Here is a 25,455-nt window from a genome sequence, read left to right as displayed (position 1 = left end):
CGGACTCCATCGGATGTTGCTTCGGATGATACTGTTCCACGGTTCCATCTCGGGCCCTTTCAGCCTCTTGCTTGTCCTCCCTCAATTCATCGACACGAGGCTGTCCGTCTCACACCGAAGGGTGGTCACGTTGGTTATTCCTGCATTCAGCCACGAATCACCCCCAGCGTGCACTTTGCCGCAGTAAGCTATTGTCGTGATGATTGATCTATGGAGTATCTGACGATCTAATGATTTGATGGGATATGCCAACTACTGCTTAGCTGACACCTCTTCCTTCAGACCATTTCCGATTATATCTGCCGGACTTGCTACTCTGCGAACCAGTGCGGTTGGGTTTGGCGGAGTGCCCATCCTTGTCGCTCTTTCATGCGTCCGTCCTGCCCGTCTCGAACCCCCAATACTCCTCGCATCTTCGACAGCGTTCTTCTGGGTACTTGGATGTGGCCAAATATTTCCCCGATTGTTTCAAGGTCTTTGTCACCTTCCTTTCTTGCCGAGAGCAGAAGCAGATGCGTTGATGTTGAGCTTAAAGGCATCATGTTTGAATGGCGCTCATCGGTGCAATGCCCAATGTCTGCAGCCATGCGTTCATCACGTTGGCAGTAACCACGACATCGTGAACTTACTGTACCCAGATCTACATCATATCAGTTTCGGCTACGGATCGAGGTTGAAGACATCACTTACTTCGAGGAAGACCCGCACTGTCTGAGGCCGAATGTAAAGATTTTACTGCTGAACAGATGAGCATCGGATGAGGAAACAGGAAATAGGCAGGACGATCGAGATGTCGGTGAGTTTGTTGGCAATCACTGGTTTTATTTCATCTTGGTTTGATTCGAGGTGAAAACACAATGAGAGAGAGCTCTCCAATTGAGCCGATGGAGAGCAGCGATCGCGGCTTTGGATGTTTTTGTCTGTTATGTAGTCTGCGCAACTCTGCTCTCCCTGACGATGTTCGTCGCGTCTGATTCCCATACTCATCAGGATGGCCAACGGGAAGTACTATCAAGGCTCTCCCTGAGCGCACCTCCAAGGCTGTTGCCATTCTGTACCTAGCCCGTTCTGTCTTCGCTCTTGCAATTTTGAAGATTACTTGTCACGGCAAGACTTTGCACTCGCTAACCTGCTCCCTCTCAAGGCTTTTTTCGCAAGCACGAAATCATTCTTCGCGATGCCTGCTTTTGGCTCCCCTCTTGATCTATATCCAGGATTCCCTAACCCCATCGGCTCGAACGCCACGGTTAATGGCGGCTTATATTCAGCTGATCAGGGGAGCGAGCTACAGGGCGCAAATGAAACAACCCATCGCTCAGAGAAGCGTCTATCTGTGTGTTTCCTCTGCCAAGCCTACGTTAGGCTTTCTTGCCTTCGAACTAAGATTGAGATTCGCTTCGTCTGGACGGGAGGTGGTGTGCGTGTAGGATCTGTACGTAGCCTTCAGAGACCGCCCGCCTCGGAAAGCACCGTCATCGAGAACAATTCTTGACAGGTTAACGCCATGGAGCAGGCTCGTCAGCAAGCTGCTGCGACATTTGCGGAGGCTATGCATAGCGTACGTCGAGCTGCTTCATCCCGGCTCGAGTCAGCCATCATCTAGCAATAGAGATTCGAGCCCGTAGACTAGATCCTGCAAAGACCATGGAGCCCGTGCCAGGATCCATTTGTTTGCTGTAATGCTGCTCGTCTGCACTCAAACTGGGTATGGCGCTGCGCGCTGCGTACCGCCGTGGGCCGTCTCCGGACCCAGCCCTTCGATTGCTCTGTCGTCCGAAGAGACATGACGGGGGTGCTCGTATATACAAAAGCGGAGTCTTCCTAGAGCAGCGCCCTCGCGTAAGGCCATTGCTGCTTTAGCAACAGTGCGGCATGACTCGTGCATCGATAAAAGCGGCAAATTATTCTAGCCCAAAGAGTTCCTTCGAGCCGCTCATTTGTGTACTTGTTAATTGTCGCCTGGAGGAGGCACCCTTCAATCAATCATCCTTGGGGACTCTGAGCGCAAGACTCGGCTCATTTCACAGTGTACAAGTTTCCTATTATTGTCAGGAGGGACAATTCTCTATTGAGCTGTCCTCGAACCAGATATCAGCCGCACTTCCCCCGCCATGGCCAACGCACCCGACACAGTCCCGTTCCATACCCCCAGAGAATGGAGGCTTTCCTTACCACGATGTGTATTCACCCCTGAACATGCAAGACAATACAGATACACTTAATCTCCCTCGCACTTGGAGTTGACGATCACCCGGTCTGCTGCGAGGTTGTCCATGTTCATTTCCAATTCGCCACAATATGAGGCACAAGGAGCTCCCAGGCACTTCTCGGCGTCAGCTTTCACAGCGCCTCCAGGCATCAAAAACTCGCAAGGCAAAACTGTCCAAGATCCATCTATCGATATCTCTACTTTCGCAACTCTCTTCGCTCAGCTGTCTGCCATCCCTCGTGCTCGGCTCAGAATGTCTTATTGGCCTGCCTGTATCATATATATCTCGATCACCGGAAAAAGCCTACAAACTCCCTGATGAACGATTTAGCCCTGACCGAAAATCTCGACCGCTCGAGTGCTTCATTCTTCACCTGTGCAATCTCAATCTGTTTCTGCAACTCGGCCAGTCGGCGCTGGTGTTCGGCATCTGTTTTGGCCTTGGCTGCTTGCAGTTGCATCTCCAGATATTGCTTCTGCATAGTCTCCAGACGCCTCATGTGCTCCTGCCGCTCCTTCTCCCGCTCCGCCTCGCGTTGATCCCAGAGGGCATCTGCTTGCGCTTGCATCTTCTTCCTCTCTTCGAGTTCTCTCCTGATAAACTCTTCGCGCTCCTTCCTTTCGGCCTCGAGCGCCTGCCGGGCAGCCTCGTCACGGTTCTTGAGGTGTTCCTGCATCTCCTGCTTGATGTCGATAATCATCTGCTCATACTTCCGACGCATCTTGTCCATTTCGGCCTGCACTTCAGACCCGGCTGCAGTCTCTTCAAGGGTCTTTTTCTTGTTGACCATCTCATCTTGAATGGCATACACTGGTTTATCTCGACGGTCCAGGAGATACTGGATAATGGAGCTGCCCGACTGCTCCTCGAAATCATGTCGGAAAACCTGACTGCCACGGTTGACCATGTTGCCCCAGAAAGCAGGCGTTGTCTTGAGTTGATCTTCTCGTTCTCGTCCTGTTTTCTCATCTACTTTGGCCCAGAAAGTGGTGGCGAGCACGACCGAGGCCAGGTTGCCATCGCCACAGAGCTTTTTGAACATGGATAGGTTGCGCATCGCAGCGCCGCTGAACCTTACATCTATGATTCTGTGCAAGTAGATGATTCCGGAAAGTCGGATATTTTCCGAATATGTCTTGGTAAGCCAGCTTGAAAGCTCGCGAAGTATCTCTTGGTCTGGCCGATTGCTATCATCAAACCCGGGCGTGTCGACGAGGTAGAATGACTCATCGCTGTTCGGCATCTTGCATGGGAAGATGGCCACTTGAGTGGTGACTTTGGGAGGTCAGTGAGGCCGGGTATAAGTCTTGCTCTTCAAACTTGCTTACATGATTCTAGGTCATCACCGACTCCAACCGTGTCGGGTGTGAACAACTGAATGAAAGAGCTCTTTCCAACTCCAGTCATTCCCATCAGGGCGATGACTTTGTCATCGGGGCTTGCGTATACGGTCAGCCGCTGCGCATTGGAGCCACCTAGAGTGCGCACTTACGTTAGGGTCACAGCCATCTTCGCAAGTACTGGTTTACTCGACGGCGATGAGATGGTCAGGACTGAAGAAGTTGTGTCGCAAAACCCCGGGTACGGTCGAATCTTTCTTTGGAATCAGGCTTTGGAAATCAGGCTTCGACGATGGGCGGGCCATATTACCCTCCACCGCGGCTGCCGAGAGCCTCACTCACCCGACTTTCCTCGCGTGTTCTCAACAATGGCTTGACAAAGACGGGACATGCATGGCTGCGTTTGCCTTTTTCGAGGCTCTGGACTGGGGGCCGTGCATGATGTTTGTCTCGTTTATGCACTGCCACCGGCCTTCTGAGTTCGAGCGAGCCAAAACCTGGGTAGGAGACGGAGCCAAGTCGTGGAGCAGCTGGGGGTACCTCGTGAATGTGGGCCCTAAAGCGGCAATGACTGACCAGACCCTGTCCGAGCAGGCGCCAGCTTCCGATCTCGACCCTCTCCCAACCTGAGTGTCCAAGATGCCCGGAAAACGTGGGCACTGGGACACGACTTAGCACTGCGAGAATCCACCTTCGCGCCTGGCCCTGGTGTCGCTGTTGGCTCCCGCGCCGAAGTTTTCCACCACGGCGGACGAGTTCCCTCTCTTTTACTCCCAACCCCAGGATGCTGTCGGCAATCGAGTACATTGCGATCTGTGCCTTGCTCTTGGTTGCATGCTTTCGATCATCGGGTGTTGTAACGTCGACCGTTATTTTTTGTGAAGTAGCGTTGTGCGTGTTCTTTCTCTGCGCGCTATGCTTGGCACTCAAAGCGATTGCACAACATCTCGCGAGACTAATTTGGAAATCTGCAATGAAGACTCTGAGATGCAGCGATGAGTTCTCACTAGGCGACGGGATCGGCCTGCCTCCGCCACTACCTCTGCGAAAGAACAATGTTGTTATTGCAGTCATGGGACCAACGGGAGTTGGTAAGAGCTCGTTCATCAAAGCTCTTACTGGCGCCGAAGATATTGTCATTGGCCATGGATTGACATCAGGTGAATGGTTTCGCTGACTGGCCTGCGGACCCTGCCTGCTAATGATATAGCTACTTCCAAGGTCCAATGCTACAACCTCGCCCACGAAGGGACAAACTTTCTTCTCGTCGACACTCCAGGATTTGACGACAGCAGCGGACTGGACAACGATGTTGTGCAGGAGATTCTGTCATGGTTGAAGTCATCCATGGGGGAAGGCTTGCTCTTGAATGGATTGATCTATCTACACCGCATTATTGACCCAAGGATAACTGGGACAGCGCGTTCTAATATGCGTCTATTCAGAGAACTTTGCGGAAGCGACAACTTGCACAAAGTCGTCCTGGCCACAACTTTCTGGGCGGCTGTCGACGGTGAGCTGGGCCAGCGGCGTGAGGCGCAGCTTCTTGAGGACCCAAAATTCTGGAAGCCAATGGCCGAGAAAGGATCCAGGGCTTTCCGACTGAGGCAAGACCGCACGGCATACCTACAGATTTTGTCACACATCGCTCGAAAGAACGACAAGTTTTTGGTCCAGGCTCAGCAAGAAATGCGCCGTGGCCAGGAAGCACATGAGACAAGCGCCGGCAGGGCTATGAATCTTGGCCTTGAGCGTCTCAAACAAGAGTACGAAGCCAAAGTGGTCGATGAGAGGCGAAAGCAGCAGGGCATGCTTGATGAGGCCGACCGTCGACGTCGTGCAGAGCACCGGAAAGAGCAACGTCGACTTGAACAGCAGCGTCGTCGCGAAATGGAAAGACTTGAACGAGAAGCGAGAGAAAAGGACGAAGCGAGACGGGAGAGTGAAGCTAGACAAGATCTCCTTCAGAAGATGCAGCGGGAGGCGGAAGAGCGAGAAATGCGTCAAAGATTAGAGACGGCCGCTCAAGTTCTCCGACAGCGCCAGGAGGAGGCGGCCCGGCTCCGACAGCTCTCTTCCTATGTTTGCAAGAACTTTGACACAAAAAGAGTTCGCTGTAGCAACTGCAACACGCGTCTTGATCTCGTTGAAGGTGGTAAATGGTGTTATCGTGAGCACATCCCACCCGACCCCTTTGGACTGAGCTAATATCATCTAGACTGTTGCCACTGCGATAATGACAGGCGATATCACTGCATCAGGTGTGGAAATCGGTGTCCGTGGAGCCACTTACATCCCCCTATGAAAACTCGTGCTGTAACTCAAACGTTCATTGGGATTCTGCTGAGTTGATATATTAGAGACAACCATCGGAATCGCTGCTTCTTGATAGATCTATCCCATCAATATATCAAAGAGGCTAGGACCACGCCTTCTCTTTAACTGTTTGTTCTTCTTTTTCAGACGATGTAGCTCGCCCCTCAGCTCGTGACTTTCGTCTTCGTAACGGTTTATCATTTGTTGGATGGCCCGCCGGCTCTCAGCACGCTGTTGCTGATTCTGTTGTACCATGATTTCCTGCAATCTTGCCATCTCGACTTGGTGCTTTCGTTCGGCTTTGACGAGTTTCTCTTCCAAATGAGTCCGTTCAGAATGCAACAGCTGATTCTCAGATCTCAGCGCCACAGAGCTCTCGTCGCCTGAAGAAGACCTAGCGCCACCTCGGAGATTCCGCTCATGGACCTGGTCATGGAGACGTTCAAGATTGACATTGAGCTGCGATTTCGCAATGAGCATGGTTTCTTTTCGGCGCTGATATTCCATTTCCTCGGCGGCCAAGGCTTCAGCCAGTTCGTGGTCTTTGTCCAGTAAGGCTTGTTGGCGCTCTCTCTGCAACTTCTCGACCTCGTTTTCGTAGTGCTTTCGGAGTTTATCATGGTCATCAGCGATAAAGCGCCCCGCTGCAGTGTCGAGCAATGATCGCTTCTCATCCAAAATCTCCATCACGATCGCAAGCCTGGGAGGTGGGTCCTGCCTCGCGAGCAAGGACGAGATCACTTCCTGCGCCGAATCCCGACTCCCAAAATGGCGATGTGTGATCGCACCGTTGCGGATCAGCGTCGCCCAAAACTTATCCGTCGTCCGCAACTGGTCTTCGAGTCGGTAGGCCTTGTCCAAGTCTGGGCCGATCATATCGAACTCATTCCAGCGAGTCGTCACAAGACGAACAATGGGCATCGCCGAGGCGCCTGTCAAGAGCTTGAAGATCTCCAGAGTCTTCAACGCTGAACCCCCCATCCTCGGATCTGTGATACGGTGCAGATATATCATCCCCGAGACCTTACCGCCACGTTCGTAAAGCTTGGTCAAAGACACGATGAATTCTTCCAGGATCTCAATGTTCTGTCGCCCGGTGTCGTCGAATCCTGGCGTGTCGACGAGCCATGCCTTACGCCCGTCGGCGCACCGAAACCTGTGGGCCGTGACATTTTTGGTCTCTTGGTACATTGCATTAGCAAGCGGTCCGTATAATCGAAATGGAAACCGTCTTACTCGACTGAAGCCCATGTCCAACTTCAACGTCATCCTCTGACAAGAGAGAGAGAAAAGTGCTCTTCCCAGCTCCAGTAACCCCCATGATAACAAACAGCGGGTCAGCTGGGTTGAAGGCATCCTCGTCAGGGAGGCTCTCGGGCTTATCGTCATCTTCAACCACCACAAAAGATTCCGGTCGGGCATTTGTCTCTGGCTTTGACGATCTGGACGGCACCGGCGGCGGCTCAGGTTTGCGCTGGGCACTTGGTATCATCTGCCTGTCCGCCGTGGCCGTTGGTTGTCGCATCATTGCTGCATCGCTCCAGACTTCGGCGCCATACTTAGGTTGCTCCAGGCTGCTCGGCCGGTTTGCTACATATACCCTCGCAGAATCAACCCAAATACCATGACTCGAGGCTGGTCTTTGACCATCTCGGGGTCGATCTTCGCGAGGCCTGGCTTGCTGTGCAGAGCCCGAGTCCCGATATGCAGTGGTAGCTGCTTGACGTGCTATTGACTTGTTATCCATGAGCCCGTTTGAGCAGAGTCACGGTTCTGTGCAGCTGCTCGAAACTGTAAAGCTTGATTCAATCTCACTACGGATGTCCCAGATGTCCCCAGCATGGCCACGACAGTCAACTTCAGAATGAACGATTTCACTCCATAGTGCTCCCTCTGGCCCTCGCTGCTTTAGGGACACGAAAACGTGGCTGCAGTAAAGGACGCGCACTCTGCACGCCTTCCTGCAGCTCGGCACGCAACAGTGCCGCTGAGCCATGCAAGCCAGGTCAACCAGGTGCGGCTGAACGACGCAGGGCCGGGCGCAGCGGGAGCCTGAGACTTGCAGATCAGGCATCAAATAATTTCTTAGCGGGCGCCTCGGGGGGCCGCAAAGGGGCGCTCGTGGCCCGGTCGAGACCTCAGGCCTGCCCTAGGAAACCTCAGTCCCGTCCTTCTCGCATGCGCAGAGCCTCACAAAGGTGTGGGGCAAATTTTATGTGATAGGTCCCCATGATGAGAGCATAGAGGGCCGGGAAGTCAAGAACCGGTCAAGTGCAGGTTCCATCGATCAAGCCTTAGGCAGACCGGGCAGCCTCAAGCGAGCCCGTTCGACAGAAACGTGCACTAGGCTTTCCAAGCTCCTCTTACAATGAGTGGAATGGCGACCTCTCTTTACGTAAAATAATGAGGCTGGATGCAGAGCCATACAAACATCTTGGTAGGTACCTTTTGTTATCCGACAATTAGTCCGTAGAGCGCCGTAGAAAAGAGTCCAACTAATCAGGCCTCGACAAATGCCGTATCGCAGCCCACATCCAAGATCTCCGGAATTGGGGGCCAGCCTTATGCTTTGATTTCTATCTGCCACGCACTCTGCACCTTGTTTGCTTGGTGATCAAATTGGCCATCTCGTCCCAGCGAGTATTGTCACCGACCGGACTTGTTCACGCTACGCCAGATTGCAGAAGCGGACTGCACACACGAGACGTTCTCCAACAATAACTTGGCTCGAGCGAACACCAGTACAACGATTCCCAGGATGGACACAGAACCAGCATTGGTAGACTCGGCCCAAATTTTGAAGTAAGTAGAAGCAGGCTGGAGATGGCCGATTGGAATGCTCTGACAATCACACTCAGTCCCCAAGATGTTTTCATCGCGGTCATGGGCCTTACAGGTGTGGGTAAATCTACCTTCGTGACCCTGTGCACTCAAAAGGAGATCCAGATTGGCCACAAACTTGAATCTTGTGAGACGCCCTTCAATGCGTCAAACGTCCGGCTCGCTAAATGTAATGCCCAGGCACGTCCTCGGTATCGATCTTCTCATTTCGTCACAAGTCCAAGACTGTCCATCTCATCGACACACCCGGCTTCAACGACACCACGCGCTCCGAATCGGAGGTGCTTCAAGAAGTTGCGTACTGGCTGTCGACAGCATATGGCAAGGCCGACGCAAAACTGGAAGACAGGTTCCGCCTCAACGGCATCGTCTACCTCCACTCCATCGCGGACGTTCGATGGAGTGGTTCCACGCGCCGAAGCTTGAATATGCTTCGTACCATCTGCGGCCCCGAAAACTATGATGCCATTGTCCTGACCACCACATTCTGGGACCAAGTGGACCGAGAGGCAGGCAAGGTCCGCGAGGCCCAGCTCATCGGAGACATGAACAAATGGGGCCAGCTTGTCCATACATCCCCCAAAAGCTCTGTCCGAAGACACGACCAGGGGTATAAGACTGCCATCAATATCATCGACGGCATCATAGATCGAGGGGTCAAGTACGAATTGCTCATCCAGAAGGAGCTCGCGAAGCCCGGTGCCACGCTGCATGATACCACCGCCGGTCGCGAGGCCCAGCTGCTCTGGGAGAAGGACATTGATCGCTTTCAACAGGAGCTCGGCTATGCCAAGGAAGCAATGAAGGAGAGCCAGCAGCAATCCGATGCAACCCTCGTCGCTGAGATGGCGAGGCTCAAATCCTCCATCAGCCAGGGCCGGGCCGCGCTCAGCGAGCTGCACCTTCCCAAAAAAGAGCTCGAGAACCGCTGGGTGTCGAGGAACACTCGTGACGTGGAACTGCTCCAGCAACAGATCGTCAAGTGTCAGAAGACCATCGAAGACTTATTCAAGCGGTCTTCCAGCACTTTGTCCCCGTCTTCAACTGGCACTCCGCCACCGGCCTACTCGCGGCGGACGAGCGACGAGTCTACGGGGTCGTCGGCGAACAGTCTTCTCGAGCAGGAACGCCGGTGGAAGAAGGACCTCATGGCGCAGCAGATGGCGAAGCTGGCTGCCAGGAGCATGCATGTCAATGTTGCGTCGGCGTTGTTTGGCGGCGTGTCTGCCGGAGTCGCCATCCTGCCTCTTTTGCCTTACTTGGCAGCCTGTTGCGTTATGTAAACTGTTCGGAATGACGTGTGTACATAGGTAGGCTAGCCGGCGAGGATTCTAGCTCCGTGCCTGGCGGAATTTCTCCCGATTTGGACTCCTTGCACAGGTACGGCTGATTTGAGTAGAACTTGGCTGCGAGCATGACTTTTGAACTACCGGTTACCGTGTGCTTCCTACGCTGAGCGGGGGTGGCCGTGGGAGGCATCAGAGCAGAGAGCTCGGTCCACGAGCTCAACGAGAAGTCCTTCTTAGTAATTCAAGCGATTTTGATCAACCGAGCGCATGGAGGCTGTTCCCCTTTGTCACAAGGATCGTGCCGAATGGGTGGATTGAAACTAAACAAAAAATGCACGGCATTGGGATCTTTGGCCGTCATTGATGCTGTGATAACATAATTTTGCACATGGACCTGAGAGTTGTTGGGTCACTCAAGTCACGATGCGGAGGACATGCTTTGCGAGTGCCGGAAAATGTGAAGCTGGAGCTGGAGCACGTTGTCGTGAGACGTGCAGAAATGGCTCGCAGAAGCCCCTCTTCACCGACTGGTATCATATCAAACATACGGACGGGTCAAAGAGGCGGGGTGAGACGAGTAGGGTATGTTGAGCCGCGATAAAGTAGGAAAGTATTACATACTTGCAGAACGGTCATCCCGATCGACTGACATCGGAGAGAGCCTTTCCAAGGGAGAATAAATAACGATGGCGGTCTTGTTGCTCAGTATGAGAAAATTCTGCGTTGAGCTCGCACTAACCGGGATCATTCAGCCGTTCTGATTCGACGCACCGATTTACTCTGCGAACTTGTACTCCGAAACAGAGCAAAAACAGAGATATTACTATCTGTCCCTGTGCCCGTCGAGCCGTCCTGTGGCCTAACTTTAAGGTTGGCGAAGTGGAGCACAGGTTATTGTTAAGCTTAAATTGAGCCAATTAGATCGTGCTGTGAGTAGTTAAATTTACGGTTAATGAATCTGCCCACATCATCGTCAGTTTTATGAAATAATTCAGTATGCTTTACACCGATAGAATCGCCTCCGAGGAGAATTTACAAGTTTGAAGCATATTCCTAAGATCACAAGTAGATATTATCCATATACGGCTTGAGGGAGTTTGGCTGCGAATTTCCGAGTTCCTTACTTCCCCGCATGCGGAGAAGCAAAAGCTTAGTTTAGTTCAGGGCGAGAGGGCAAGGAGAGTTGGAGAGAGCCACTCGCACAGGGTCGCACTTGGGATATATTTAAATAGCGAGTATGCAATCCAGAATTACATCAAGTGCACCAGAGCCAGGTCTTGATAATGATGCGGCCTTTGACCTTTTTGGATGAGATCTATGCCACTACAAAAGGTCGAATTTTTGAAAGTGTTTGGCAATATAAGGCGGACCAAGATCGCCTAGGCAGAGTGACCAGACGACATAGATTTCGTTGTTCGTTCCATAAATGACACGGTTTTAGAGTCTCAGTGGTGGTGTTGACAGGGTCGCACGATAACCCACTTGAGACGAGAGCTGTCTCATAAACTGCGCCTTCTACCTCAACCCCGTTGTTCTCGCCGTTCTGCAATGGCATGACGACGGAATAGGAGGTTTCAGGAATGGCCTTCAAATCACAGGCCAAAGTGTATATAAACAGGCAGAGTCTCTCTGATTAGGCAGAGGGACAAGACACAATCAGTCAGATAGATCCACTCTCATTCTGTGTACAACAGGTAGATACTGCCACTGACTGTCGTATGCAGGAGGCCTCGGCGATTTCGATATAATACCCTCTCTGGAACGAGCGCTTGACTGGATGGACACTTCATCCTAGAGACACTTCTCAGGAGATTTCTTGGAGAGCCCCTTTCCCGTCGGCCGTGGTACGGACGCTGTTGGGTTGTGCAAGAAGTCGCTGTCTGACCACATCATGTCCTCAATAGCAGGACTAGATTTCTCAGTTAGAACAGCCTCTTGCTATTAAGACGATGTTTATACATTCTAGAGGCTCATGCGCGCCACCTTGGTCGAACGCCTAACGAGTCTTTGTCTGAGGTCCTTAGTTCTCTGTCTAGGCTGAATCTTCTTGAGGCGATCCGTGGTCAGAATTTCCATGCCCAGAATAACCTACACAACTTGCTCCACTTGACGATGACCTTCTCAGCTTCTGATCATCCCGGCAAGGTCTATGCCTTGCTGGGGTTATGTAATGAGCGAAAGGCAGGACAAGGCATAACTGTCGATTATGGCCAGTCTACGGTGCTAAAGCATGTCTTTATAACGGGGGTCAAAGTGATAGGTCCAGTCTATCGAAATCCGCCTTTCGATCTTCTTTGGCATTGATCAGCCTCACTGGAACATGTCTTCCTGGGTTCCAAATTTCTTTAACCTCCGCTGCACAATTTTAAGCAATGATTAGATGTCGGCGCCGGGCAAGGGAGGCGGGACGGTATTTAGCAACCCATGTTTCTCGACAATGGTACATTTATGAGACTCCCTGGCCTAAAACTGAAAACCCTGGATGGAGGTCGTGCAGCGAGATACGACTACGGAAAAGGGTAGTGCAGGGAATGAGACACTGCGAACCTGGGTCAACATAATACTAGCATATGTTTGCGAGTACTCTGAAGTCTCAAGCCATTTAAGATTTCCTAGAGGCCATCCTACTCTCCAATCCGCCCTTACAAAGGTCGCTGAAGCAACTCGATGGACAGCGGGATCTCGCCGAGGCCTTGATCGATATTGTGACAGCCATTCCGTTCAGTACTTCAGAGCATCTGCGCAAGTTCGATTCTTCCTTCTCCAAAACGGAACCATGGGCCTATTGGCGGGACATTCAGGGCCAGGAGATCTGATCTTCGTCCCGTGCAGCGCAAAATTCCCGATCATGGTTCGAGAAACCGAGACAAAGGGAGGCTTCAAGTTCATTGGCGTATGTGATGTGCAGGGCATCATGCGCGGAGAGCTCTCGAAGGAAATCCTGAGGAGAAGCGTGAGATAACGACGATCAACGTGGTCTAAGCTCTGTCAATTCGGTCGCCTTCTCGCACGACTCGGGGCGAGGCTCGCGTCGACGTCAAGCGACAAGACGGGCAAGATCTGGAATGCCGACAGCAGTGAGTGCCTGCAGTCGCTCGAGGGCTATAGTACTATGTCCGGTCGGTCGCCTTCTCGCACGACTCGGCGCGGCTTGCGTTGGCACCAGATCTCAAGAAGATCAGGATCTAGGGTGCCGGCAGCGGTAAGTGCCTCTAGACACTGAATATTCGCACGGTACCCTACAATTGATCATTCGACACCATTGGCTCGTATGTCCTTACCGACATTGGTGCTATCATTCTTGAAGCTCCTTCGGATCAAGATGTAACGCCGGACAGAAGAGAACGTCGAGATCGGCAATATGAAGGGGTGGCTGTGTGTTCGGACAGAGAGTGGATAGCATACGATTCCGAGAACCTGATGTGGTCACTACAGAGAGCAGTTCTTCAAAGAGGATGCCTGGCACCTTATTCTTGCCCTGTCAAGGAGGTTGATGGCACATTCCAAGCCACTGGTGTACTGTTGGGCCGCCGTAGGGCTGGATCAGAACCTGCATTGAGTTTGCGACATGTTTCCTGCAAACACCAATCCACAAACCCGCTCGGCACGGCCGTCCATTGTCATTGTCTTTCGTCGCGTGAGCGAAATCCACTTCTGCAAACAAAGAGTCATGAGAGCGGTTTGTTGTTGCTGTGATCAGCGCATTCTTCCAAGGTAATCAATGGATAGAGTCTGGACCTTGGGACAGGCTGAGGAGCTCGAATGCCTGGAACACCAGCGGGACGAGGACAAGGTCCAAGATCTGCGTATGCATTCTTTGTTTGGACAACACGTGAGAATAAAATGATCATCCGCAAAAGGAACATGTACCAGCGGCACCTTTAAAAGGCGATTCTAGCCTGCGACTGGACAGTGCGGGGTCCCACACGATCGTATGACTCGTGCAAATGTTCGAGGCATCCTTGGATGTGCCGCGCCACTACATTGCAGGCCAGCTCCGGTACAGCTGAAAGATGATCCTTGTGATCCTGTTGGTTGATCTTCCATGATGGTTGTTTGGGCTGTATGAACATCCGTGCGATGTTCGGCCGATCTTCGCGGTATCTTTGTCTCTGTTACCACGGGCCATCTTTGGGATCAGAAATCAGGTTTTTCCGCTCGGAATAGAGCCAGGAAACTCATCGTCAAGGCGACATACACCCGATGCCGCCGCCATCGACGATGAAATGAGACAATGTGCAGAACTGTTCCGTTGCGGAGAATGAATCCCCAACTGGGCGAAGCAAATCCTGGCCTGCCTGCTGTTGGTGAATTGTCGGGGTTGCGAGCCCGATTGGGGCCGTTGACGGCTGAAGGTCTGGAGAAGCGGGGAGTCGACATTCCTTTGCCCCCCATCGATCTCGCAGGCACCTCCGCATCTGAAGAGAATAATCCGGAGAGAAGAATAGGCGCGCAAATGGAAGTGTTTGTCTTGCTACGCACGAAGGCAAGAATGTAAGCCCCGTAAAGGCACCTTTGTCGTGCGGGCAATGACCGTCAGAGCCGATTTTCTGACCCCGAAAACCAACAAGAGAAGGGCCAATATTACTGTTGATGACTGTTCGCCTTGTCTTGCCTGTCGAGACATGTGGTTGATGCCTGAAGCGACATGTGTTCAATCCTGCTGCAAGTCAGAGTCGTATACGGTCACATGCTGATGTGCCAGCACACGGACACGACACGCCTCCAAACGAGGCTCAGCTCGTGCCAATGTCAGCTGCATTTCGCAGGGCTGTGGTGTCAAGTCACGTTGGATATGTTGTGAGATGGGCTGGAAGACCCTGCATGTCTTACAACCATGGCTGCATGCGCATCATGTGTCACCCACGCATTTGCTATCTTGGGCGCAAAGGTGTTACACGAGGCCGGGGTAATGATCAACACTGGTATGTTGGTGCCGCGCCGCCGGGCGAGCGAGCTGACTCTCAGGCAAGCGAAGGGTCTTTTGTTGACAGGACCGTCAGATTCAGGGCCGAGGTAGAGGATAGGATGCAGCAATAGGTTGTTCTCTATTGGATCGTCTTTCGTTTCGAACTGAGTTTAACTGACCCGTATTTTGTGCGCCAAGAATCGAGATGCGTCCAGCGGTCCAGTGCCGCGACAACGGCCCCAGCTTGTGGACTTGGTGGTTATGCTGCTCGAAAAGGAGGACAATAACGCGAAAGTCAAAGTCTTTGGCGTCTAAACCTAACTATTGATCGTCTGGTCAACACCGACAACGGAGCAGGCTGTTTGTTAATCATTGGGGTAAGAGCTGGGCCTGGGGCGCTCAAGAAACTATCCATCGGTACCTCGGTTTGAAGAAATTGCCCCGAAGTCGAATGTCGGAAACCTCAGCCATGAGAATTCGAAAGGCAAACCTTGTTTTGTCGGAATGAAGAAAAATCGGAACAGCCTTTCGACACGAAGTATTATGAGGACTTATCCGCTGGAAATGAGAGGTGTTGATTGGATCACAAGCGAGATTCGATACTGTGCCTACGGTACAGGGTACAAGGAATCCGTCTCTCCCAGAGAGCTGGGCTTGCTGGGGACCAGCAGCGGGTAATATCTGACGGGGGTTTGAGATGGCACAGAGGGTCTGATGGCGGGATTGAGAGGTGGCGCTCTCGGGCACTTTAGCACCTCCGGCTTATGGGTCTTTTGGCTGATTTAGTGCATGGGGACTTTACCCAGGAGGCTGAATGGAGTCCTAGTCGGTTTGAAGGAGTGGGAATATTGCCTGCGCCGCTGATCCACCATATTGTTCCCCGTCGTAGCAATGCCCTTGGGAAATGTTCCATAATCCTTCTGGAAAATTGGTACTTGCCACTGTACTCGGTACTGGGCACGGAGCCAAGTACTTGGAGAACGGCCCTTGCAATGTACCCATCATACGGGGGATCCGAAGATAGGAGAATATTACAATCCACCTTGGAGTGGACTCCGTCGAAGTCACAGTGAAGGAAAAGAACGCCCTCCAAGGGAAAAAGAGGAAGGCAAAGACGACAAGAAATTTGTATCGGTTGGTTGGAGTTCGCCGAGGTATCTCCAGATGCGGTGAAGGTATCTCCCCAGCCAAATTTTGGCGGGAAGATACTTGGGGCTAGTTTCGGGGAACCTCGAGGTTCCCCAATGGTTTGAATAACGCAAAACTCGACTTGTCGATCTGGCGGGCGCGGATGGAGGTACCCTGGACTCCGCAACTCGTCGCGTAGGTACTCTATCCTAGGTAGGCGTCCTGTAGGTAGTGCATGGAGCTTTGTGCGTGTACTCCTCCTGAATACTTCGGCAGATTGCGTGTAAACTTCGGCTCCCCTCTCCTGGTTGCTGGAGTAGGTAATTCGTCCCCATAGTTCCACAACATGGTGACGAAGCAAACGAGGCGCGGCCAGGCGACGCAAGGCGAAGAAATCACGGCAGTTGTTCGGTTCCGTGATTGACTATTGACTTTTTCCTTTTGCCTGGTGTTGAGACCCTGGGACCAGGCAGTGACAATTGCGAATGTGTTTATGAAATCGAGTTATCAAACGTGGGACGCATATATTCCTAAGGCACCCATCCGGGTGCTATCCACGATGCGTCGGGGTTGCGAATAACCGGCAGTTTTGTCGCCTTGGACTGCCCACGGGAAGAGCCCCGCGAAGGGTGGTTTTAACTATTAGTTAAAGTGAAGTTTCATTTTCTGGCGCCCGGAAACGACCGACAAGGGAGTGTTGGAGGCGCCGGTGAGTGGCCGCCTTTAAGCTTTTGTTTTGGGCAGCAACTTTTGGACGCGCCCCAGATTTGGAGAAGCAGCTCCAGCACCGGTACCGTCTTGAGTCCTGACTCACATTGCCTTGATGTGCTGTCCATGAGGAGGGCCCCCAAAGACGGTGAGGGAGGTGATGTGGCATGGTACTGGTCAAGTGAAGAAACAATGATTCCAAGGTTTCTCGTAACAGCAAAGGACAACAAACAAACGCACCAAAATCAAGGAAAACTTCTGTTTAACCGCGTGGGATGAAGCAAAAGCCCTGGGCATGACGTCTGGTGGTTGTTGATGGTGTACCCAGTACTCGGCAGGCAGTCGTATACCCAGTACCAACCAACCATCCACTGGCAGAATAATCAACCTTGGTCATACTTCCAAGGCTCGTACTATTAACGGCCGGCATACAAGGCGAGATTAGGCGACGAAGTCGGCCACCGTCTTGGCCTTTTGTTTGAGTTAGCATTATTATGTAGATGTCGAGGTCCTTCCCAATGCGGCAATCCCACAGCTTGGGGCCGCTTCTCGCCAGTCTGCCGCCAGCTGAAGTAATCGTTTCCGGCGAGTGCCAGCGAACGGTTGTACCTGGTGTGGTGGTGTCTGTGATGGCTAATGCCCTCTTACTCAGGGTCTAGAGGAGATGACAGACAGCAACAATAATGTCATGATGATGGCGAACATGGTCATGACCATGATAATACCGAGTAATAATAACAACAATGAGACATGAACTCTGTTGAGGGGGGTAATTTTGGGAGTTGGGTGGGGTGTTACAGATTTCAGGGAATAGTTATTGCGCCTTGCACATCCTTCGCTGTGAGATGAGTACGGCGTACCTTGTATGTCCCGCATCGTCCTGTCGGCAATGTCGAAGCAATAAAGATGACCCGATCCCTGCTCGCAATAGCCTGCAATAATGCCAAACGGGATGAGTATGACGAGCATTCCTCGTATTCGTCGGATCCATTAATGGTAAATGGTAAAGGGTAAATGGTAAATGATGGATGCATACCGAGTAGTGAATGCTGGAATACTACACTAATTAACTGTGTGCCTGAGTCATCGCATCGCACACTTGTTTGACTTTGGTCTTTCTTTGGCCGCGCACGGCTTTTGATTATTGTGCCTTCGTTTTGGCTAAATCGGGAACTTAGCAGCAGGGCAGTGGTAACAAAGTCCGTCTCACAACCAACACGCACTCTCCCTATGATTCCTTTCTCCGGTCGTCACCCATCACCGTCCTTCGCAAATTGACTCCTGAATTAGCAGTTCTGTGTGATGATAGGAGGGAGGGACGAGGCCCCAGCCAGGCTTTATCGCACGAATCTGGCCCTGACCCTACATCCGTCGCGTGGTACTGGCCCGAGGTCGATTTTAGCCGGGGGTAGCTGTGACCCCGAGCCCCCTTTTGACTTCTTTGTTGGCGAGTCAGACAGGCTCCAGCGGGCGTGGGGGAGCCTATAGAGCCTGGAGAGCCTAGGTAGTGGGTGTCTACTTGTCCGTAGCTAGGGAGTCCCAAGGGGCAGTCTAGGCATTTCATCGGGACAGATCTCGGCTCCTCTAGGCTTCGGAACACTGACCTGCACGGCCACCAACCAGCCAGTTCCAATGCTACCAGTGCGAGCCCAGGCTCAGACTCTCAGGCTCCATCCCTCAGCTCCGGCCTTCTCTCTCTGGTCGCATCCCTTCTCCCCATTCTCCATTCTCCCTTCTCCCCTTCTCCCTTCCTCCCACCCTGGTCACCGACTAATCCACCGCCAAATCCTTTTGCAGGAAATTCCCCCGTTTTCAGCTACTCTCATTTTCGTGCAACCCACGTTGGTGGCTTGTCTGGGATTCTCCCATTCGACCCCTTACCCTGCTTCTCGTCTAACCCCCGTGGCTTGCGCCTCGAGCCTAACTTGTCGCTCACTCGCCCTCACCCGCGCTCGGTTGCCTGGCTGAAGGGTGAAGGGGCTCGAATCAGTGTCACATTCACCCTTCACACACAATCAGAATCATCCCTTTTTCAGGCGGTCTACTGACCGACAGTCAGCGCCGCCGGACTGTGACAACAAATCATCCTGTTTGGGGGTTTGCCTTCTTCAGAGAGTCAGTGTGTGTTATAATCTGAGCTGCCTGCCCTGCTCAGCCTGCGTGCCTCGACAACTTCGACACAACTCTACCTCCTCTTCGTCCTCCTCCTCCACCTCCACTCCTCGAACCATTCTCGCATCTTCATCCAACGACTACCTACGAACCGGTAGCAGATCACACACTATCGACATCGACATCGCTATCCAACAAGCCACCCACAACCCCTGCGTCCCCATCACCTCAACGGTCCGCCAATCCCGACGTGTTCTGAAACCAGCCACTCAGACGCGGAACCGCTAGCCTCTCGCGGAACCCGTCGATACGGTGCCAAAAGCGACAAACCTTTTACCGTGGCTCTCCCACCCCCCACAACCCGAAGCGTCGACGCTACAGCGCTACAACGTACGACCCATACGACACAAGGGGGACAAGCTCCGAACCCCGTTTGTGTCTTTTCCCGTCCTAGGCCCGAGGTCGCACCGCTCCATCGGGTTTTCGCCATTCTCCATCTGCCCAAAAAGAAAAGAAAAAAGCACGGAGAAGGGGCAAAACACTGACACGACTAATTTGCTTCTACCACCCTCGCGCCTTCGACTGCATTAATAACTGGGATATCCCCCCCTTTGGGCCTTGATCTTGGTCACTCTCATACACCACCAACCCCTTTCACTGGACTCTCAGCACAGCCGCCCTGACGAGGCATATATTGACCACTGGGATTCCATTGGCACACGCTGACCGAACCCGGGCCAACCACCGAGGCGAGCAGCAGCGGCAAGTCAACCGATCACAGTCTCCATCACGCCGAGTCACCGTTCTCCGGCCTTCTCCTGAACTCCAGGTCGTTTAGCCGACCCTCATCCGTCCGCCGTGGCCGTTGACTCGACGCAAACCATAATACTCGCGCGGATTGCATCACCACCCGCAGCCAGCCCAGTCGTCTTGCCACACTCCCGCAACTGGGAATCCGAAATCCCGGATCTGGCTGCCAAACAACACCCCCATCATAATAACATCACGGGCCCCCCAAACTCTGTGCTTGTATATCAGACTCGACATCCCCGTCGCGTCGTGCACAACCATCCACCGTCCTTGCACCCTCAAACACAGCACAATAAAATGTTCTTCTCGTCGCCCACCTCCAACATTACCCCGGCCATGACATCGGTGGCTATGTCGCGTTCAGACTCTCGCGACTCCACCTCGTCCAACGCCAACTACTACACCTCTTACGCGCCGACCTCTGCCTACACGGCACTGGTGAGCGCGTCACCCACCTCGGCCTGGCCTACCTCTCAAGCTCTTGCTCGCACAGACAGCAATGCATCATCCAACTCTACCTCGACTTCATCACAGTGTCAATCCATTGCCATGCGCCGCGACAGCAGCAACTCGACGTGGATGCCTAGTCCTTACAGGTCATGCATGTCGTCCTTTGGCACAGAGCCCAACTCTTACCTGTCCGACGACGACCTTCTCTGCTCCGCCGAGGAGCTCAATCTTCCGGTGGAGAACATTCCGGCCTTGGCTCCCAAGAAGGAACTCACCACCGAAGAGCAAATCGCCTTCGTGCGTGAACTACAAGAGAAAGAGGCCGCCGCCAACTTCCCCCAGGCAGCAGCCCACTACTCGCGAGACGCGGACGCCAGACGCAGAGTCGTTCGCTTCGCCAACCAGGATGCCACCAACGGCTCTAGCAAGTCGCGTCGACCTAGTGCCGTCAAGGGACGTCAGCCTGTCCAGCGACGTGGCACGCGCTGCCTGAACGGTCCTCAATGAGGAAGTGAGTCTGGGGCTGGCCCTGGCCACATGATCTGTTTTGTGTTTTGTCTAGCAAGCGATGTCTTTTCCAGCGAGCGGCTTCCCACTTGCTCCATTTCGAGCAGTCTTTTGCATATTTTGCGAGCATTGGGACACGGTCTACGATACCCCCGCCTACATGGCTGATTGGATACGATATGAACATGGTTGAGTCCATTGTGACTCCCTCTTCACCTCACAACAGAGGATATTCAGAGCTCCAGAGCGCTGTAGCTAGTATTATTAGTTTAATAAATACCGACTGTGAAAAAAGAGACATTGCTGTCTTGTTCCTTTGGTGATTGAAATGGCTGCTGGCTTAGGATGACTCACGCTCTGGCCTTAGTGTAACGGACACTGAGCTGAACGGGGGTGAAGCTTCTGCTTGCATTTCTCAGTTTCTTGACACGTTCTCCGCCTCCTTTGTGTGAACAACCCCAGAGATCTCGATGCCACTGCCGATCTCCCATTTGGCCGGTTGATCTCTAGGGGCGCCGTAGTGGGCAAAGACGGTATGTGCGCTGGTGTCAACGCACTGTTGACACCCTCGAGCTACCGCCCTTGCACCTGGCAAACGTCCCAAACCAAGGCCTTCTACCCAGATTGCCGGTAACTCCAACCTCTCTACACAGGAACACCGACATGACGCTGTGGCCATCAATACGAGTTTCTCCCTCAAAAAGGTGCGACCCCCGGGGGAAAAGAATCCGCCGATCGTTTCCTGGGGAAAAGAAATCCGCCGACGGATGGACGAGTGGACGAGTGGGTCGAAAACCGAAGCTCGCCAATTCCGCACCACTTTCACATGATGATTCTCGAGACTCTCACGGCATCTGGCTGTCTTCGATTCTTACTTGTTAGTAATGATGATGGTGATAGTGTCGAGACAGTGAATAAGAAGTAACAAGTACTTGTTAGTGGAAGTGAATCCGTGTGTTGAAACGGGTGTGCGGTTCCCAGTAAAAGTTTGCAAGGGCGACCGTCGCCTTCCATCGGAAAAGAGCTCCTGCCATTGCTGCTACCGGCGCTACTGCTGCGGCTCCGACTTTCAGGCCGATTACATACGAGGCAGAGTTTGTCCACCATTTTTTGCCAAGATTCCAATGAGTTCCAGGGGAACACGGGAGGTAGGTAGGTTGGTCTTGACTCATCAAGAACTGTCCAGCACCATTTCCCTTTCTCCCTCTCCCCCTCCATGATGCTCCAAGGTCAAGCTCCATCTTTCGCAATCACGTCGATGGAGGATGGCTCGGGTTCCCGCTCCGGACACTTCAGTGGTTGCCTGTGTGGGCACCATTCTTTCTGCTACCCGATTAACCTTGGTCGATACGAAGTTGCAAGAATTTTCTTCCTGCACCCGACAATTTGCACACTCTGCTTTAGGGGTCATCGGGTATTCCCTCAAACAGAGTTCGCGAGGGAAGCAAGGCCGCTCATCAAGCCTCCAATCATGTGGGGTTATTGCTCGTACGGCGTTCTGCCGAACTTTCGCAGCCTGTGTTTCGCCCTTTTCCGATGCCCCCTCTCGATGTCGAAGAGGTCCAAGGTTACGGCTTCTCCCCCCTCCGCCTGGTGGTAAAACATCATGACTGCATGCCTCGGGTATTGAATTCTTCAGGCAGGATAAACACTGCCGTGCTTGGAACATCTTACCTGGAGCTATTACGTGCGCCTCCGAGAGGCAATGGCGAAATCTTTGGGGGTGGACACAGTCAGAACTCAACTTCGGTGCGGGTGCATTCGTCATTCTTCGGCGTCCTTCATCCCCGAGATCTCTACCAAGTAGGTGGTGTCGGCGACTTATATCTTTCCAGGGTTATATCCGCGAATGAAGCAGCGGGAAAAAGCACCAACCGTTTCCGAGATTGGTCCCTCCCCCACCACATGGCGTTGTCACCGTTGCTTCTGCGCATCTCCTCCCTCACGATGATCGCCGCAGATGGGCAGTCGAGGGAGAATGCATCAAGTAGTGCAAGATGCAGGGGTTCGTGCCACTACCACATGGCAAACTACATGCCTATGGTAAGCATGCTACAGCAGGTAAGTGGACTGCCGATCTAAGTAAATGGGAGACCACTGGGGAATTTTGTAGCGCTAGAAGGGGGGGAATCTTCTGTAACTGCTACGGTGGGAGAGACTACTGGGTACCAGGAGCGATGTCCACTCACATCCATCAGCTCCACGTGGATGTCACGAAGGAGTGTGGGAGGATTCAGACTTCTCGATGTCTCTCCGAAAGCCGACCACACCAGCCACACAACGGTCAGGGAGATGCCGAAATTCCTGCGAGACAACACCGCCACAGCGTTCACATGACTCGCATGTTGCGTATTACGATTTACTAATACGATGCCACTGATTTATCGGGCGAGCGGGGTTCCATCTGAGTGGCGACATTCGTTCAGGCCGATCATGGCATCATAGACATGCCATGGTGGCCTTGTCGGCCTCATTTTTCGGTACTCTTACCCGATCGGATATATTTCCCTTGGGCACTCGAGAAATCAAGTTTTATCCCTGTTTTCGTTTTGTGGTGGCGAATGCTGGCAGCATATCTCGGAGCGGTCAAAGTTCAGGCATCACTGCGTGCCCTTGCTTTTGTCCGGAGAGAACCCAGTAGCTTTCTTGCAGACCTCCGAGTGGAGGACAAAGGAGGTGGATGCCTTTGCCACCGAGGCTGCTACTGCTGCGACGGCGACCGTCGCAGCCTTGCCATTGCCATCCTCCGAGAGAAAGCCGGGTAGAGAAATTGCAGCCATGGCCGCCTGAGGTGTCGAGAGAACCGTTTCTTTCGTTGGACTGAATGTGGTGTGAATAAACAAGTGTTCCCCGCCGAAGGAGATACGAAGAAACACAACCATGATGACCCAGAGGGGCTAAGGAAGCCACTCTGACATCGAACAAGAACGCAAAAGCGCCGTGCTGGCCGACTTCCTACATACGCCTGCCACTCGCAAGGATGAAAATCGGTACGTGTTCGAACGCCCTGCTCCTTGCTGTTGTATGAATCTTTCCCTGGGACTCCCCGGACAGCATTTTGCGCTTGATTCTTTACAGTGAACCAGACCAGTCTTACCAATGCGCCTCGGCCTTGCGTGAGGAAGACCATTCGTTCCAGCCGACAGACAACGGACCGGTCATGCTCCGTGTTCGTCTTGTCTCGATTCAAAAATATGGAAGATGATCACATTGTGTAGGTTCTGTCAGATTGTGACAACGAACCGTATTATATGACCGACCCTCCCCTTTCCATCAGGCAAGTGGTTCACCGGTTTTTAACAAGGTCTATTGTCTTCCAGGGGGATTAAAACTCACAGGAGCACTCCGCCCTGAAAGGAAGACTATTTCAGAATGTGGAGGAACTGTTTCGTGAGGAAGCCAGGGCGCAAACTCCCAGACAGAGGTCATCTTATTCTCTTTGCGATTGCCTCACTCTTTTTGTTGCGTATCTACCAAAACTTTACATCTTGCAAGCTGCATCGACCACGGTGCGGGTCAGAACCCGCCTCCCCATCACCGATTCCCTCTGAGGATTCACGCAATCCTTCGCGCGTGATAGACATGAAATGCGACCCGCACAAACCATCCCAAATCCTTCTCGAAGCGCCAAATGCACACGCGCGAATTACCTTGCCCAACTATTTCACATTACCACTTCTACTAATGGAATTCTTTAGGCGATAGATACCACGCAAGGACTATGCACGAGCGTCGACCTGTCTCGGATGACAGGAGGGCTCAGCATTAGGCCCCAGGGTCTATGTGGACACTGCAGGCGACTCATTCTGATATCATGGGATAGGCCCAAGAAATTGGTCGGCTCAACGGAGGCGTCGACTCTATCTTCGAGAATGTCAACCACTCCTTCCGCCCGGACAGCCAAAACTCTGTTGGATGGTTGGGCTTGCAATTCTACAGGAGAAGAGAAATCCTATTCTGCGAGCGTTGATGAGCCTGTACAGCCCTGGTAGGTGTCCCCACTGGGCGTACACGGCGGCCCGCAGCATGAGAAGACGATGAAGGCATACCTGTGCACTATGTATGCGCCTTCCATGGATTGGCGATTCACGCAAATCATTGCGTGGAGCATGTCGAACACCTGGCGCAGCGTCGCGAAGGGTGCCTTGCATGCAGCCAACACTCCCAGCGGGCCGGTGTACAAAGAGCCGACGAAGCTGTTGCCATAATCTTGAGCCGCATGAAGATGAATGCCAACCAAGCCCGGAACGACGCTGTATTATCATTTGCAAACAAGAAGCCAACGGATTTTTGCACGAGGAAGCAGCAACCCATTATAGATCAGTTCACTCGTTTGCCCATCGCCGACAATGCGGCACTCATCAAATCACCATTGATCCAAGCAGCTTAGGGAAGTGGGACTACTGATGGTCATGGCACGCTGATGTTGCTAGTGACGCCTTGTCGTATTGTCAACATTGACGTCCTCCCGGACATCTGAGGCCACCTTGACCACATCCTCAATATTGTTTTTCCGCGGCACATGTCTAGTTCATAGATTTCTCCGATAATCGAGGAAAATGCTTGTTCCCATTGTCGTCCTCGATGCGATACCAGCAAATCGGGACAGAAATCTGGCCGCCCTTAAAAGCAATGACTCGACGCGCCTTCAGCGCACTATACTGATATAAGAAGCCAAGGGGAAGCCGAGGTCAACATGTTTCGCTTACTCGAGAAGTGCTGGCACCTCCGCATATCCCCAGGATGCTATTTTCTGTAGCGTCTTCCGGAATGCGGGAGATGGTGGGTTTCTTTCTTACGCCTAACCAGCTTCTTGAAGTTTTCAACACCTTCTT

The 25,455-nt window shown here is 52.7% G+C and overlaps 5 protein-coding genes across 5 annotated transcripts; 3 read left to right on the top strand and 2 right to left on the bottom strand.

The window, feature by feature from the left end:
* Window positions 1-2,499: 2,499 nt before the first annotated feature.
* Z519_11815 (uncharacterized protein) lies at window positions 2,500-3,719 on the bottom strand (the record flags this gene model as incomplete). The annotated part of the gene is made up of 3 exons (XM_016769525.1): window positions 2,500-3,485; window positions 3,539-3,648; window positions 3,703-3,719. 3 exons carry the CDS (start codon window positions 3,717-3,719, stop codon window positions 2,500-2,502), a joined length of 1,113 nt encoding a protein of 370 aa, XP_016614161.1.
* An 804-nt stretch (window positions 3,720-4,523) lies between these two features.
* Window positions 4,524-5,758, top strand: Z519_11814 (uncharacterized protein; the record flags this gene model as incomplete). The annotated part of the gene is made up of 2 exons (XM_016769524.1): window positions 4,524-4,710; window positions 4,761-5,758. The coding sequence occupies 2 exons, from the start codon at window positions 4,524-4,526 to the stop codon at window positions 5,756-5,758; spliced, it is 1,185 nt and encodes a 394-aa protein (XP_016614160.1).
* Window positions 5,759-5,944: 186 nt separating this feature from the next.
* Window positions 5,945-7,613, bottom strand: Z519_11813 (uncharacterized protein; the record flags this gene model as incomplete). Its single annotated transcript, XM_016769523.1, has 2 exons — window positions 5,945-7,047; window positions 7,103-7,613. 2 exons carry the CDS (start codon window positions 7,611-7,613, stop codon window positions 5,945-5,947), a joined length of 1,614 nt encoding a protein of 537 aa, XP_016614159.1.
* Window positions 7,614-8,689: 1,076 nt separating this feature from the next.
* On the top strand, window positions 8,690-9,990 carry Z519_11812 (uncharacterized protein; the record flags this gene model as incomplete). The annotated part of the gene is made up of 2 exons (XM_016769522.1): window positions 8,690-8,834; window positions 8,888-9,990. 2 exons carry the CDS (start codon window positions 8,690-8,692, stop codon window positions 9,988-9,990), a joined length of 1,248 nt encoding a protein of 415 aa, XP_016614158.1.
* Window positions 9,991-19,960: 9,970 nt separating this feature from the next.
* Z519_11811 (uncharacterized protein) lies at window positions 19,961-20,620 on the top strand (the record flags this gene model as incomplete). The annotated part of the gene is made up of 1 exon (XM_016769521.1): window positions 19,961-20,620. The coding sequence occupies one exon, from the start codon at window positions 19,961-19,963 to the stop codon at window positions 20,618-20,620; it is 660 nt and encodes a 219-aa protein (XP_016614157.1).
* Between the last annotated feature and the right edge of the window lie 4,835 nt (window positions 20,621-25,455).

Source organism: Cladophialophora bantiana, assembly GCF_000835475.1.
Source record: "Cladophialophora bantiana CBS 173.52 unplaced genomic scaffold supercont1.24, whole genome shotgun sequence".
Taxonomy (NCBI): domain Eukaryota; kingdom Fungi; phylum Ascomycota; class Eurotiomycetes; order Chaetothyriales; family Herpotrichiellaceae; genus Cladophialophora; species Cladophialophora bantiana.
Note: the sequence above shows the minus strand (reverse complement) of the source record. Positions and strands in the feature narration are given on the sequence as shown.